The 14,790-nt window shown below is 38.5% G+C and overlaps 2 protein-coding genes and 1 long non-coding RNA gene across 4 annotated transcripts in view; all 3 read right to left on the bottom strand.

The window, feature by feature from the left end:
- LOC124285512 (protocadherin Fat 1-like) overlaps nt 1-1,098 on the bottom strand; it is a 196,513-nt gene extending 195,415 nt beyond the window's left edge. Inside the window, 1 exon segment of the mRNA XM_046721752.1 lies at nt 1,009-1,098. The gene's annotated coding sequence lies outside the window, so the exon portion shown is untranslated.
- A 4,781-nt stretch (nt 1,099-5,879) lies between these two features.
- LOC124285506 lies at nt 5,880-9,664 on the bottom strand. The gene is made up of 4 exons (XM_046721748.1): nt 9,388-9,664; nt 8,718-8,877; nt 8,430-8,531; nt 5,880-6,000 (listed from the first exon to the last, which is right to left on the bottom strand). Exons 1-4 carry the CDS (start codon nt 9,622-9,624, stop codon nt 5,927-5,929), a joined length of 573 nt encoding a protein of 190 aa, XP_046577704.1. The 5' UTR covers nt 9,625-9,664; the 3' UTR covers nt 5,880-5,926.
- A 78-nt stretch (nt 9,665-9,742) lies between these two features.
- LOC124285509 lies at nt 9,743-11,135 on the bottom strand. 2 transcript variants are annotated; one of them, XR_006900831.1, is made up of 4 exons: nt 11,113-11,135; nt 10,716-10,844; nt 10,428-10,466; nt 9,743-9,786 (listed from the first exon to the last, which is right to left on the bottom strand). It is a non-coding gene; the product is annotated as an uncharacterized LOC124285509 (long non-coding RNA). The 2 variants fall into 2 exon arrangements; XR_006900830.1 differs by lacking the exon at nt 11,113-11,135 and having other exon boundaries at nt 10,716-11,033.
- Nucleotides 11,136-14,790: the final 3,655 nt, after the last annotated feature.

Raw genomic sequence — 14,790 nt, 5'->3', positions numbered from 1 at the left:
GAGTTTCAATGATCATTTAATAAACTTTCAGGACAAAAGGGTGTGTGTGTGTGTACTTGACACTCAAAAGAGTGTTATATCAATAACCCCCCGGGCTACCTACGACCCTGTTAAACATTCCACTGAAAATGAAATAAATCACTTTTACTATAGCAGCAATATTTTTTACATAATTTGCATATGTAAACAACCAATACTGGGCATGGTGTTCCTATTTTCCCGATGTATTCATGTGATGCATCATGCGATAAGGGAGAGTCTGAGTATTTATCAATGGTAAATTAATATCCACTTAACAATTTACCTACATCTAGATACATGACACATCGCAGCCCTTGCATGAAACTTACAAATTATTTGTGGACACAACTGCTGCACTCTGGGAATGAGCAGACATCACACCGAAAGCAGAAGAGACAATGTATCGTTTGAGGTACTTATTTTGACATAGTCTATATCCCCAACCAGATAAACTGGTCTATGGTTGAACTCCCTGGCATGTTGACAACCAAAACTGACGTACTTCAAATTAATCATTTTCGTATAGACACGAGGATCTACAACACTCTCGGTATTGAATAAAGCTATAGTTCAAAAGTTATATGAATGACCCGTGCCGTCTACGTCCGTCTGCTGTTCATTCGGCACGCAAGTTCACCTGTGTGGCAGGTAAGCACGGTCATTCGACTGTCTGCTTACATGATGGAGACTAGTTGTTATTGGACAATACAATGATCAGAAAACATCGGTTTTGCTGGAGCAAACGATGAAAAAACGTCGTATATATCCCCAGATTATGATGGTGTTTTTGACTAGTTAGGGCCAAAAGGCGAATAAGTACATTTACTGAGAGTCAGCTATTTTGTACAATCGGTCATACTGACGTTGTTTTCACACAGGCTACCAAGGCAGCATGTGCATGAAAGATTGTATACGCATCGATGCGTGTTTTACGGAACGCTAGATGAGTTAAAAACTTGAATACAAAAGATTATAACAATATCTCACCTCTACAACCTCATATCCTACGGTACTATCACAATTTCTGCAGTGGAACAGAGCGATTTCCGCACTCGACGTTCCGCCATTGAGACTGTATAGAAGTCGCCAACACAGTGTGGCCTCGTTTCTGATTGGATAGACATGACCTTAGGATTCATACGCTACAGGGCCTATTTTCAGAGGACGATGGACTTGTTCAACCAACTCAAGCAGATTTTAAAAACATCCCTTATGTGATAAACAACACGAGCGTTTAACACAGACGATGGACAAATCAAACAGACCATGCGCTCGCTCAAATCTAATCCTGCCAACGGAGCCATTCATAAAGAGCTTCTCTATCAACATGGTCACGCCCACGAAAACATGTTGGGAGGGTTGTTGATCAACAATGGCTTGAAACATTCGTAGGCCTGTCGGTTTTAATCACATCACAGTTTATACATTAAAATGAACCTGTTCAAATCTAATGATCCTGCACAGGTATAATGGCAAATGCCTTGTATTATTTTATTTAAACTCATTTTTAACGCGAACTGTGCTTTTCGCGAACACCTAGTGTCATTAAGTACTGATATATTCACCGCTATGTTATCCCTTATTACGCCAATTGAATCCCTTTTAGCTGTTAATAGAGACTGGATATTCTTTCTGGCATTTTATATCTCTATATATTGTAATATAGGCTTTTCCAATTATTTTCTGTCTCGGACACCTCATAGGGTATATTATGATTTCAGAATATTGTTTTGGTGTGCACAAATGTGGTGTACATAATTTTGTGTTGATCAGTATACCAGCTACATTTAGGCTTGACTTCAAGTGAGTTGTATCAGTTGAGTGAAATACTTGTTTTGTGAATTGTTATTTTCCCTTTCGTGGTTTTGCTGATACTGGTCAGCTTAGGTTTTATCAACACAATACCCGAGGCTGTTGCAGAAGTTCAGTGACGTTCGCAATTTGATGTGAAAAAGTATATCGGTTGTTGCCGCCTCCGCTTTTACGAAAGATAATGTTTCTGTATTACTCTAAATAACTCATATATGCGGTACTCATGTCGGGGCTAAGAGAACTGAAATCTTGTGAGGCTATGCATGTACCACCGTGAACTTAAGATGTCCGTTACAGACTTGGGGATGAGAGTGACCGTGACTGTTTATGAATACACAATGCCTTTCAGAAAGTGGTCAGATATAACCTTACGTATGTTATATTTGTGATTACACTTTCTCAATAAAGTACAGATTATGCGGACCGGTCTGCATGAGCGGCTACGAGTGCAGCAATGAATGGGCTCGGGTCCTAACGGTTGTATCCCATTACCCCTACACCCCATTACCCCTACATCCCAGTACCCCTACAATTAGTTAAAACAACACACGGCATTTACCTGTCTGGCATGATGAACTTACCAATGGGAGCGATTAAAGTGTTGTGTATACAACTTAGAAAGGATTAAGGTGTTCTTGGTTAGAGAAAGTTTGTTAAGATGAACAGCAGCAGATGGTCGACCCTTCCTCCTGTTTTCAGATGGTGATGACGATAAGATCCTGGCATTTGGCAGCATGGATAGTTTTCAGGCCTTGCAGTCTTCTGAAATCATCGGTATGGATGGAACCTTTACTGCCTGCCCTGGTCTGTGGAATCAAGTGTACATCCTACATGCAAGACGTGGAACCACAACCTATACCTTCATCTTCACCTTACTCCCCGACCGTCAGACTGAGACCTACTCCAGACCCTTCAGATTCATCAAGAATGAAGTTCAGCAGAGACTTAACCGGCCGCTTGCCCCATCCTGTGTCCAGACAGACTTTGAGCTGGCGGCAATTCATGCTATAGAGAAAGAGTTTCCGACTGCTGAAGTGAAGGTTGCTTCTTCCACTACTGTCAGGCCATTTGGAGGAAGGTCCAGGATCTGGGACTTGCTGTTGCTTACAGAGAGGATCTGGAAATATCCAGATGGGTAAAAAGAGCGGCTGGACTACCCCTTTTACCCCAGAACAGTATCCAGGACACGTGGGTTGACGCCATGGACGACGCTCCCGATGTACCTAGAGCGGCCACCTTCAACGATTACAGGGTGACTACCTGGGTCGACGACGACGCAAGATTCCGTCTGCAACTGTGGAACCATCACTCAACAACAGGTCCAAGGACAAACAACAACCTAGAGGGATTCCACAACCGCCTGAACCGTGGACTCTCACATCGACACCCCAACATCTACCGATTTGTGGAGGTGATCAGGAAAGTTGAACACGCTGCGAGAGCGAAAATTTCCCAGATAGACTTTGGAGCAGCTCAGAGAAGCAGAAAGAGAGTGTACAGGGAGATGGAGCATCGTTTGTGTCGCCTCAAGGAGCAGCTCAGACTGAAAACACCAATGCAGTTCCTTGACGCTGTGGGCCATCTCCTCAAATTGGGATAGAGACTTGTTTAAAAGACAAAAATTAACATTAAAAAAGTTAACGTGACCTGCTGCTCATATACATGTCACGACCAGGAAGATATCTGTGTATCCGTCTGATTTTCCAGCGTAGACCAGCTGAGGGGGCAGCAAATCACCGGACTTTGTCATAGAAAGTAGACCTGTGATCTGTCGCTTGTCGACCATGCCTGAGATGGTCACTTGTTTCGTCCCACGTTCTTCCATGGTCCAGTCACCACCAGGAAGGAGAGAGAGGCCAGTCTGGTCCCAGTTGATCACTAGTTTATCGGGGATGACATTCTGGTCGATGACACTCTGTACACGATTCAGGAACTCAGTCTTGATGACGGCGAAATCAGACGGCAGCATCTTCACACCTTTAGTTCCCTTGCGTTTAACAAAATCCATTCGTCTTAGAAGTGATCTAGCCCAGGAATCAGTCAATTCAACATGTCCACCAAATCCTTTCAACACGTTTTCTCATGATTCCATCAGTTGCTGCAAGCAATGTTCTTGTGTTGACAGCACTACCAGACAATCTTTTTTTTTTCCACCCAGTTCTTTATCTCGTCTTCGTATTGACCCAGCTTTGGCCTCTAACCTTGGACAGCCTTAACCAATCGGCGTGGAGATTCTGCCGATTTACTTTGCTGTTTCAAGAAATTTGCTTTCATACTACGAACAGTAGATTCGTTCACTTTCTTCTTCAGTTCACATGAATACTTACGGGCTGCCTTCATAACACCATGTTCAATCGCATACACAGCAATTTTCGCCCGGACTTCCGTATCATAATTTTGGTATTCCCCACGTTTCCTTTTACGGAATGATGGGTCACGTGACGTGTCACTTGTCGCCATTTCTTCCTCAAGTAGATCTACTGCAGCATTTGCAGCGATTACAACTTCGATCTCAGTGTCATCGATCTTTACAGTCATTTGGATCTGGAAGTCCAGGTGTCTTGGGGGTAGGTGCTTTCTTTAACCACATTCGCAATGCCATCGTCAGATCGTCAGAATTCGGAACATAAGACTGATGTGTTTTTCATCTCTTTATATACTAGTACTTGCATCACGATATCTCACTTCCTAAGCACTTAATACTTCCGTGAGTAAACGGATTACTGTGTACTGGTATATCGCACAGATAGGGATTTCCTGTGAGTAAGCAATACACGCCGCCTGACAGGTTAAGCCACTCTGTTTGTTTTCACTGCTATTAGTGGCGGCCAAAGAGACAGCTGGCAGTTCCGGCAATTGCTGATTGCGCGAATAATTGACCGCGCGATGTGGTCTAAACTGTCAATTCCGCGAAAATTGCACCACGCGAAAATAAGTACGTTTACAGTATATTCATTTATTTGTGTAATTAAATCCATAAATTAAAACATTAAATTTTGTGTTCATGTGTTTGGGCTAGTCCTTGTCCAGGTAACAGGTAACAGGAAGGGGATTAGCAGTGCATTGGACCGTGAACTTTGTTGTTATAAGCTGTAGGGGTAATGGGAGGATACCGTCCTAACAGACACTGGAGTACGGGCATAAGAAATCAAACTGTCAAAACACTTGTCTGAGCACTCCTCAGTTCACTACATATCACTTTTCATAAACATTATGGAGTTTTGTGGTGTGTGGATTTATTCTTTTCAATTTAGGTGCGGAGAAGAGAGCTGCAAGGGAGTGGGGACCCAGATAGCACGTCTGTGGTGGCCCACCCATGGCCCACCGTAAGCTGTACTGGTGGTCCACCGGTGGGCCACTTATGGCGTGTCCAGCTGATCTTCGATGGCCCACTGGTGGTACTGGTGGCACCGGCGGCAAACCAGTGGCCCACCGCTGGCAAGCCACTACACCGTAACATATAGAATTTGTCACTATTATCCTATTGCTGGTCTAAGGGCTAACCATGAAGATCCGGGTTAGAACTGTTTTCCAGTCATAACAGACGACTAAGGGATCGTGTGGTCATGCTCGTTGACTTGGTTGAGTCATGTCATTCATCTTATCCCAATTGCTCAACATGTCAATAATGAACAGGGTTGTCTACAGACCACAGTAATAAAGCTCGAATATTGCTGTATGTGGTCTAAACCATACAGAAACACACAGTCCACCACTAGTTGTTAGTCAAGTGACCTCTAGAACCACCCAGATAGCACTGGCCCACAGGTGGCAAGCAGTTGAACCTAACGGGCAGAAGTTTTCACCATCATCATATTGCTGGTCTATAGGCTACCCGTGAATAAAAGGGTTACAATTGTTTTTCAACAAACAAGTAGTAACAGACGACTATCGATATCGTGTGGTCAAGCTACCTGACTTGGTTAAGTCATTCATCTTAACCCACAGTCATATAGCTGGAATATTGCTGTATGTGATGTTACAAAATAGACACAGAAACACACAGTCCACCACAAAGAACAAAATCTTGTATAGAGTGAAGAAATTATTTTATTCTTTTCATCCTTAGATATTTACACATGGACAGGGCTGCTCAATCAGAGTCTGAAGAATCCAGTAGTATTGCCCGAGCTCTGGCAATATTTTTTCTTTCTTCAGCATCCCTCTCTGAAAACAAACAAAATCAAATTACAAATGTATCTAATCTAGCTGTTATATTTTGCTAAAATGGTACAGCAGGCCAGAGTGCCTATTCTCGAAAGTGTCCCAGCTAAGGCAGATCCTAACTAGTTAGGACAGGAGTTAGGACATCCTACCGTTATGATAAGACCCATTCTCGAACCGATCCTATCCCTGTCCAAACTTGAGCTACCGATCCTAACTAGGATAGCGAGCTCTTCAGTAGGTGAGATAGAAAACCATTCATTATGTTGAGAATTTCCCCTAAATATCACCCATAATTCATTCCATAAAAACACATATATAAGAGCAACTACAATCTCGTTTACAAGATAAATGGTAATACTGGAAATCAAAGTAAAAAGCTTGAAAACAGGGAAATTCAGCTTTTGGTTGATTTTAAGAAATTATAATTAATTAAAATACACATCTTATATACAGAAAAATAGAGTAAAGTAATCCTTGAAAAATTTAAAATATTTAAATTTGTAATATGTATTTGTTCGAGTTCCCATACTTCCAGATAAAAAGTATTGTTATATGTTAATATATTCATTATTCAATATTTTCTTCACATTATAGTGTTTTTGAAAATTTTGAAAATTCATTTATTTGAATAGGAGATAACACTTTTACGACAGATTTTGAAAGTCTGCCAAAAAAGCAAGAAGATATGTGCAAAAATATTTTCATTTTATTTGATTTGTTTTTGTTGAAAATCTTGACTTGACTTCTCATTATGCGTCATCTCACAAACTGAAAATTCACCTAGGAAATAAACAGGAGTTACTTCCCCTATCAAGTTGGCCTTCACATTGACATTTCACAGCAATGTGACAGAAAAGAGCAGTGTTGAGAATAAAAAGGCCGAGAATAGGTAAGAACTGAACAAATCTCTTTTGTAGATCTAAAGAATATGTGCTTTGCAACCAATGTGTCTATTCATTAAAGATAAATTGATAATATAAACACAAAAAACTCTTCTTAACTCATCCAATCTGTGTGCTGTTGTAAATGCAAATGTAACTATGGCGACTTATTTTGTTTCACTACGTAAAAATTGGTAAACAATCAAGTACCACCCCATGTTGATTTCCACTAAGATAGACTTAGGACAAGTCAGAACCTATCCTAGTATTTGTCCTAGGGGACCGCTCATAATTTATGGGTACGGGGGTGATGATGGTTTTAGGGGTTTGGTATAATACTTTTACACTGAAAGTTGTCCTTGCACTGCCAACATATTTAGTTTACAGAAGTTATGGAATGTAGAAACAATATTGTTCTTGACTATCAACCATGAAATTTTGAATAAATGCATAGTCATGTGCAATTCTGTTCACAGGGGTGTGTCACGCTTAGAAACAGCGTTAGAAAACTCACCTTTTAAATTCGTTTATTAATTCTAGCTACGCTGACAGCACCTATGTAGGGCTAGATTCGACCGGCAGCGGTAGTCCACGGGTCTAAAAACTTTTTTCAACATCTACAAATCATTTCCTCGACAGTAAGCAGGCACTTTCTCCAAAACCATCGGCAATCATACTCACTTGTCGGCCATAGATGGCCTTGAAATAAATAAATTTAGAGGTTTAATATTTATAAATAGAATTTCCTAAAAATGAATCAGTATCGAATACATTTTTACAACCTCTAAAATTATTCTTAACAATTTACTGTTCCGTACATGATCCAAAATAGAAGGAATATTGCAAAGTTCATATTTCGCGCCCATTAGCCAACAGTCAAATCTTACAGTATATTACATTTTCCACCAATCGGATGGCCTAATTCAGTTTCTCTTGATCTGCTCAGATCACTTGAATGTCAAGGCCGCCTATGGCCGACAAGTGAGTATGATTGCCAATGGTTTTGGAGAAAGTGCCTGCTTACTGTCGAAGAAATGATTTGTAGATGTTGAAATAAGTTTTAGACCCGTGGAATGCCGCTGCAGGTCTAATCTAGCCCTACATAGGTGCTGTCAAGCGTGGCTGGAATTAATAAACGAATTTAAAAGGTGAGTTTTCGCTGTCTTGGGTGATCCATGATTTTGGCTTGGAATTGCGGAGGTAGCTGTTTTCGGTGAGTTGTGGCGTATAACTTTTGTAATAATGATCCGATTGTGACCATTTATAGCTCATTTTGTAGGGAAATCATCTCGCTTTCGATCTGTAGGCCTCGACGGGGCCTAAAAATAGTTTACGTGGTGAAATATAACTTTGATTGAGGAGGGGTTGGTTCCGTAGTTACATCCTTAAAGTTTCCTTTTATGTAGTACTAGGGTAGTGTCTATGTACCTATATGTCTTTCTAATGCTGTTTCTAAGCGTGACATGCCCCTGTGATTCTGTTTACCCCATACACTTACTTTCATGCCTATTTGACTAAAAGAAATATATGTGTTTGGTCTCATCTCACCCCTCTTTTTCCTGCCCCCATCCCTGTCGTGGGCGTTCTTCAGCCAAAGTCTCATTGCAGTTTCAAGTTCACATTCAGTGGTCCTGCTGCATTTACCTGATTCTGTTTCGAAGAAAAATCAGACTGAGGATTTGCCCAGACTTTATAAATTGCTGTTACATTTCCTTATCTACTTTTGAGATTTGAATCAAATTGAAATGATTTTTGAAAGACAATTACATTGTTAATACTGTCATTGAATTCATATTAGATTTATTTGTGTTAAACAAAGTAAAAAAGTGACAATACCCTTAATAGCAGCAGTAATCTTCATGCCTTTCATCCCATATTTGGGCGCCTTCCCCACCCAGTTGAACTGGCGAGCCATTGAGGTGGTGAACACAAGTGACATCATTCTGTCCACCACCTCTTTGGTTGTGAATCCCCCCAATCCAGTTAGATGACGTACCTGTGAAAATTTAAAGTACAAAATTTTGGTTAAACAAAAGGCAAACATTCATATTTATACAATCAAATATTCAAATCATATCATTCTGCCATATCAATTCCCATCACATAATAGTTTTCAATAATGTTTTGATATTAGAGGTTGTCAGTGTTTAAAACTTCTGATATATAATTTATGCACTTTAATGTCTCCTGATTAATGTTCCATCTCTGTGTATGTGTTAACACTTGCACACACTCACACACACACACACGTGCAATGTGCGCTCTCTCTCTCTCTCTCTCTCTCTCTCTCTCACACACACACACACACACACACACACCCCAAACTACTTATTGACAGAAAAGTGTTCATCTTTTGATGTAAAGTAAATTTGACATTTGTTGTAAATTCACAACAGAATTCAGTTTGAAATGTTGAAATTACTTTTTGTTTTTCCTCATGTGATTATGCAGGTAAGTATCATTAACTTAAGGTTTTGTGTTCTTTGAAAATGTGCTTTTTCCTCACCAGAAGTTTGAACTTTGTTTTGTCCTCCAAAATGTTTTCAACCTGTCGGACCTGATCAATGGTTTTGAAGGGGAAGCCAAAGTTGTCGATTGATTCTTCCACCTCCCCTTGACTTAGGTTCTTGTCGGCCTGCTCCGACAGTCTTTGGATGGCAATGCTATTGTTTCTTACCATGGCCTTGATTGTTAGCAAGGTTGAGAATAGTATGCGATCTCTGCAAATACATAATTCACTCATCAAAAACAAGTACAAAACAACATGTTTTATAATAAAACTCTTAAGGAAATTTCAGTTTCGAGGAAATTTATATGTTTGATCTATGACTATTTCACTATTACCTTTCAAGGGGTCAATTGAAGTGTTACATTTCCAGCATCCCTCATCATACTTGGACTAGGTCTGTAATTGAAAGAGTTCACTACTAAGACATGACAGGCACAATCTCTGTTTTCCAATACTGATCTATACTTAGGATCCTTTTAAATTTCCTTCACACGTTTATACAGCAGGGCTCGATTTAAGAGATTTTAACCTACTTACACCAGGTGCAACCTAAGATAAAAAACTAGTTGCACCAGTCAAATTCCAGTTGCAATGTTTGTATTGCAATATGTAATATCAGAAATATGCTATTGCATTATTTAGATGTTTTATTCAGAAGTTTACCCACTAAAAAATTGACTTGCGCCTGGTGCAAGTTAGACTAATAACTAGGTTGCACTTTGTAATATTGGCTTGCACCAGTGCAAGTAACGAAGCACTAAATCGAGCCCTGTACAGGCATAGGCTTCATGCAGGTATTGCAGTAATTGCAGTCCATTGGAGTAAAGAATTTTATCCAGTGCGGTTACAACTTCACACTAGTCTCTGCGAGTCGGGGCCAGTAAAAATTACAACAGGCAAGTACAAATTTATCAGTGTCCCCATTATATTAAAATTACAATGACATTACCCCTTTACCCATGCAAGGGAAGCTATTTTAGTTTACTTATAGACTATACATACATTCATGCAGGAAGAGGTATAAGAAAAAGTCTTACCGAATTGTTGTTTTGTTCGGCACTCTTGGATTAGTGTAACTGAAAATGTTTAAGTAGAAAGGTATATCATTTTGGATGCTTGATGGGTATATTAAGATGTTAATAAGATTTTACCAAATCTTATGTCAATATAAAGTGAATGCCAACATATCTGTCCAGAATTGTTTATCAGATCACACCAATATTTTTTAAATGGAAACCGAAATGGAATTGGGTATGGTTACTTGTATCAACAACTGCTATATGATAATTTGCAACTACAGGTATGATACATATAGTAACACCAACTTTGAAGTGATAGACCTCTTGATTGGAGTTTGAAAGGAGGGAAAATGCGTCGCTGTGGAAGAACTTGTTGGTTCATCAGGCAGCGTGTTACTTGGGACCCTTGCATGACTCTCGCAGTCGGTATCAGAACTGGAAATAGGAAATATATTCAAAGCTGTAACTTGCAGTGTAACAATACCAATTGGAGATTAAAAAACTCTGAGCCAAGAATAGTTACCTATCATATCATGCATTGTCTTGAAAAAGCAAATGTTGTAAGTTAATGTACATTATAAATATTTACTGCCTTTATGCTTTATTGTATTTACAAATTTTTAAATGCAGTTGTTTTATATATAGGCTATATTTTATATTGCCCATGTTTATGCACTGATATATTCAAACAGGAAATAAGAACCTTGCATCATTCGCAAAAGAAAAATTCCGACGCAGATCGTGGAAGACATGGCAGAGGATGTTGTTTCTTCTTCAAACTTTCTCGGCGCTTTCTTCACTACAATATTTTCAGTTGTTAAAACAAAACAGCAGTAACCAGTTATCAACAAAGTTACTTATTCTCCATACACATGTGAGAGATTACATGGAGAGACTGCAGTGGCTGCAATTGTTATAATTACATATGTTGGTAACTAGATTAATGTAAGTTTATATCAATGACCGAGACACTTGTTTATTTGTAATTTTGACTCACTGTTATTGTACTTTACAGTATTTATAAGAAGTTCATCAATTTATTTATTTTTTAATCTTATGACAAACCTTTCACGGACTTGCACTTGTGTGTTGTTCCTGGACAAGTCACCTTCACCTTTCTCATGTCCTTGTTCATCTTCATTGCAATATTTCCCAGGACGGCGCCTACATGTGGACAGGTTCTGATTATTTTTTTAAATTAACAATATAAAAAGAAGATCTATCAGTAATTAGTACTGAGTATTAATGAGGGTTTAACATGCATTATGAAAAGGTGAAAGCCAAAAGTCATCAGTTATGCTAAATATAACTGTAAATACTTGGTTTACCTCTTCCTTGATCTTGACTCAACATCAGTTGTATCAAGGTCGGTGGTTAGTCTCTCCTCCACCCTCTTACATTTAAGTCGAGCCTTTTTGTAGTCCTCTAAAATGATTCAGAGCATCGTAACTAGGAGAAGACATATATGTTTTAAATTTAACTAAAAAAAGAATCATATAATAGAACAAACATCAAGCTATTAACACTATTGTTCAACACAAAAACAAGCAGAATTATGAAAAACTCACCAAATTCTTTTAGAACACTACTGATTTGATGTATATCCCAGTCTTGTTCTGGGGGAATACCCCGTTCAATTGCCTTTGTCAGATGCGAACCCCTTATGTTGTTGCGCCAGAAACACTTCTTTCCCTCAATCCAGGATTTAGGGACTACTTCAACTTCATCTGTTTGCTCAAACAATACTATGGCATACATCATCACAGATCTGTAAAAGATTGATATTTTCCTCATACATATATCAGAATTTGTGAGGAAATATATTTGTGTTAGAATATATTAGGCCATGCAATGCTTTCAAATCACACAAATGATCAATTTTATCAAATTGACTTTTTAAAAATGGAACAGGAAAAATCTCTAAACATTTTCTTTAACATTCTATGATAACAACAATCATATTTCATTGATTTTCCTGTATGAATTTAGGAGCAGTCATGTTCAAAGGGGAACAACTCTAGTGGTCCCATTTGTGTATCTGTGATAGTTCTGTAAAAGATATGTTGGGTGCTAAGGGTTCATCTTAATTGTATAAGTAAATTCTGTCTGCAACCTTATATGACAATAGTATTTAAAATACTAACATGTTGGTGTTTGCTTAACTTAATATTTAACAAAACATAATTTTTTGTAGTGATCATCTATTTCCGAAAACTCAGTGAGTGTTACGTCCCTTTTTTCCCTACGTTATAAAATGGCGGTTGACGTTTATTGGGAAATGAAAACGGCACATCATAATAACCATGTTGATTTTAGTTGTCACCCTAATTATCACTTACAATTAGAGCTGCAACTAATCCACCGTGAGTTTAACATTACAAATATGTTAATTACTAAGATAACTCACAGGTTGATGTAATAATTATTACATTCTATGAAACATACGCTAAATACATGTTGAATGCATTAATTAATCACAATGAACAGTGACCACATGAATGTCAAACTGGATACAATGAATTGCTTGGCTAATATGTATTCCAAATAGCAGGTATTACCTGAATAAATAACACCAAATTCAAATATTTTCCATACAAAATGTATGGTTGGTAGGGATATGGTTGAAGCTCTAAATCATTGGAATGGACACATAATTTTCATTGAATGGTAAGAGAACAGACTTTGCAGCTATATTCTTTGTGTCTAAAACATACAATTTTTCTGCAAGACCACCAACCACAGATATATTCACCTTAAGTGAATCAAAGGGATAAGTAAACAAACATTGTCGATGATTAAATTTTTGGCAAACACAGAGCCTCAAATTATCTTGACATATGACATCCTTGATTATGTATGTTTCATTTTCAATAATAACTGAATTGTCTGGTGCTTTTGTTGACAACAGAAAATTTGGCATCTGAATTTGTTCATACTGGGTGCAGGAAACAGAAATATCTGAAAGAGGTCCTCTGGAATGTTTCTTTTTACAATATATTCCCCCTTTTTTCTTGGACGACTGGAGGTGCATTTTTTCAGTTAACCGTCGAATAACTTGTTCAAGAGGAAATTTTGGTTTTCTGATTAATTTTTTCAAAGTCTGAAGATAATTTTCAAAAGGGAAACCTGAAAAGTTCTGTAGAGGTCCAAATCGCCTGGAGCATTCGGGTAAGTGTATCAATGCATGGACATTGTACGATAACATTTCTTGACCATACAACTCTCCAAAATGTTTGACAAAAGAAACAAAGACTTCCTGGACATAATCAGCACACTGAGAATATACATTGCTGTTACATAACAAAGATACACCAACTGAAAGCATCATGAAGTTTTTGTACATAATGTTTGACAATTTCCCTCTTAGGGCTACAGGTCCGGTATATAAAAGAAATGTTCTTAATTCTGTAGCCTTCCATCTTTCAATTTCTTCAAGTTTTCTTCCCTTCCGTGCAAATTCTCGAGGCAAAAATGAGCCAAGGGCCAAGATAGAATTGGACAACAAGTTTGTAGTTGCACTTCCGATGCGAACATGTAATGGTCCTCTAGTTCAGATACTGATGATTTTCTTTACTATGCCTAAGCAAATAAGGTGCATGTAGTCAAGCGGGAATTGTGTTACCATGCCTATGTTTAATTCCTTCAACCTGGATTCACCACGATGATGTTCTTCACATGACATTTCATCAAAAGCTACATCAGTTCTGAGTCTAGCATTCACATCAGGGAATGTCATTCTGTGCATAAAATATTCTCCTGGTTGTTCACAGCAATCACATCCATGGTAGCCACTATGTCCTTTGGTGAGTTTAACAAGTGCACGTGCAGGGGTATCACACACAAAATTTTCTATGATAACCGTATAGCATTTATTTCCCACAGTTACACCACTGACCATGATAGCTTTCATTTCATCAATGAAATGCTGCAGGTAAGAATTGATGTCAGTTGGTTTTGATGATCCTAACCACAAGCCAATAACAAATGGTTCTGGTTCAATTTCTTCTCGAATAAGACCTAAAATTGGCCAGAAGGAGTGATTTGTACTTTTGAATATAGGTAATCCATCAATGTTCACCTGGAGATGAAGTTCATCATATTGATGTAAGCTATTCAGTTTTGACAGTTTTAATTTAATTCCAGCTTCAATCCCAAAATGGTGATATTTACCCCCAGCTATGTTTTCTAATGATGTATGTTCTTCTGGTTTGAAGCAGTGTCCTCCCATCCCTGGGAAGCATAGGAAAATATGGTCTGAGTAGAGCCAGTAGGCTGTTTACATGTACTATTGGCGTTGAACTGTTCAGTACCCATTCTCTAAGTTTATCCATGAAATAATCTGCTTCATTGTCCACTCCCTCTACATCACTGTCAGAATTAG

The sequence above is a fragment of the Haliotis rubra genome, unplaced genomic scaffold, assembly GCF_003918875.1.
Source record: "Haliotis rubra isolate DU_JTF1 unplaced genomic scaffold, ASM391887v1 Scf361, whole genome shotgun sequence".
NCBI lineage: Eukaryota > Metazoa > Mollusca > Gastropoda > Lepetellida > Haliotidae > Haliotis > Haliotis rubra.
Note: the sequence above shows the minus strand (reverse complement) of the source record. Positions and strands in the feature narration are given on the sequence as shown.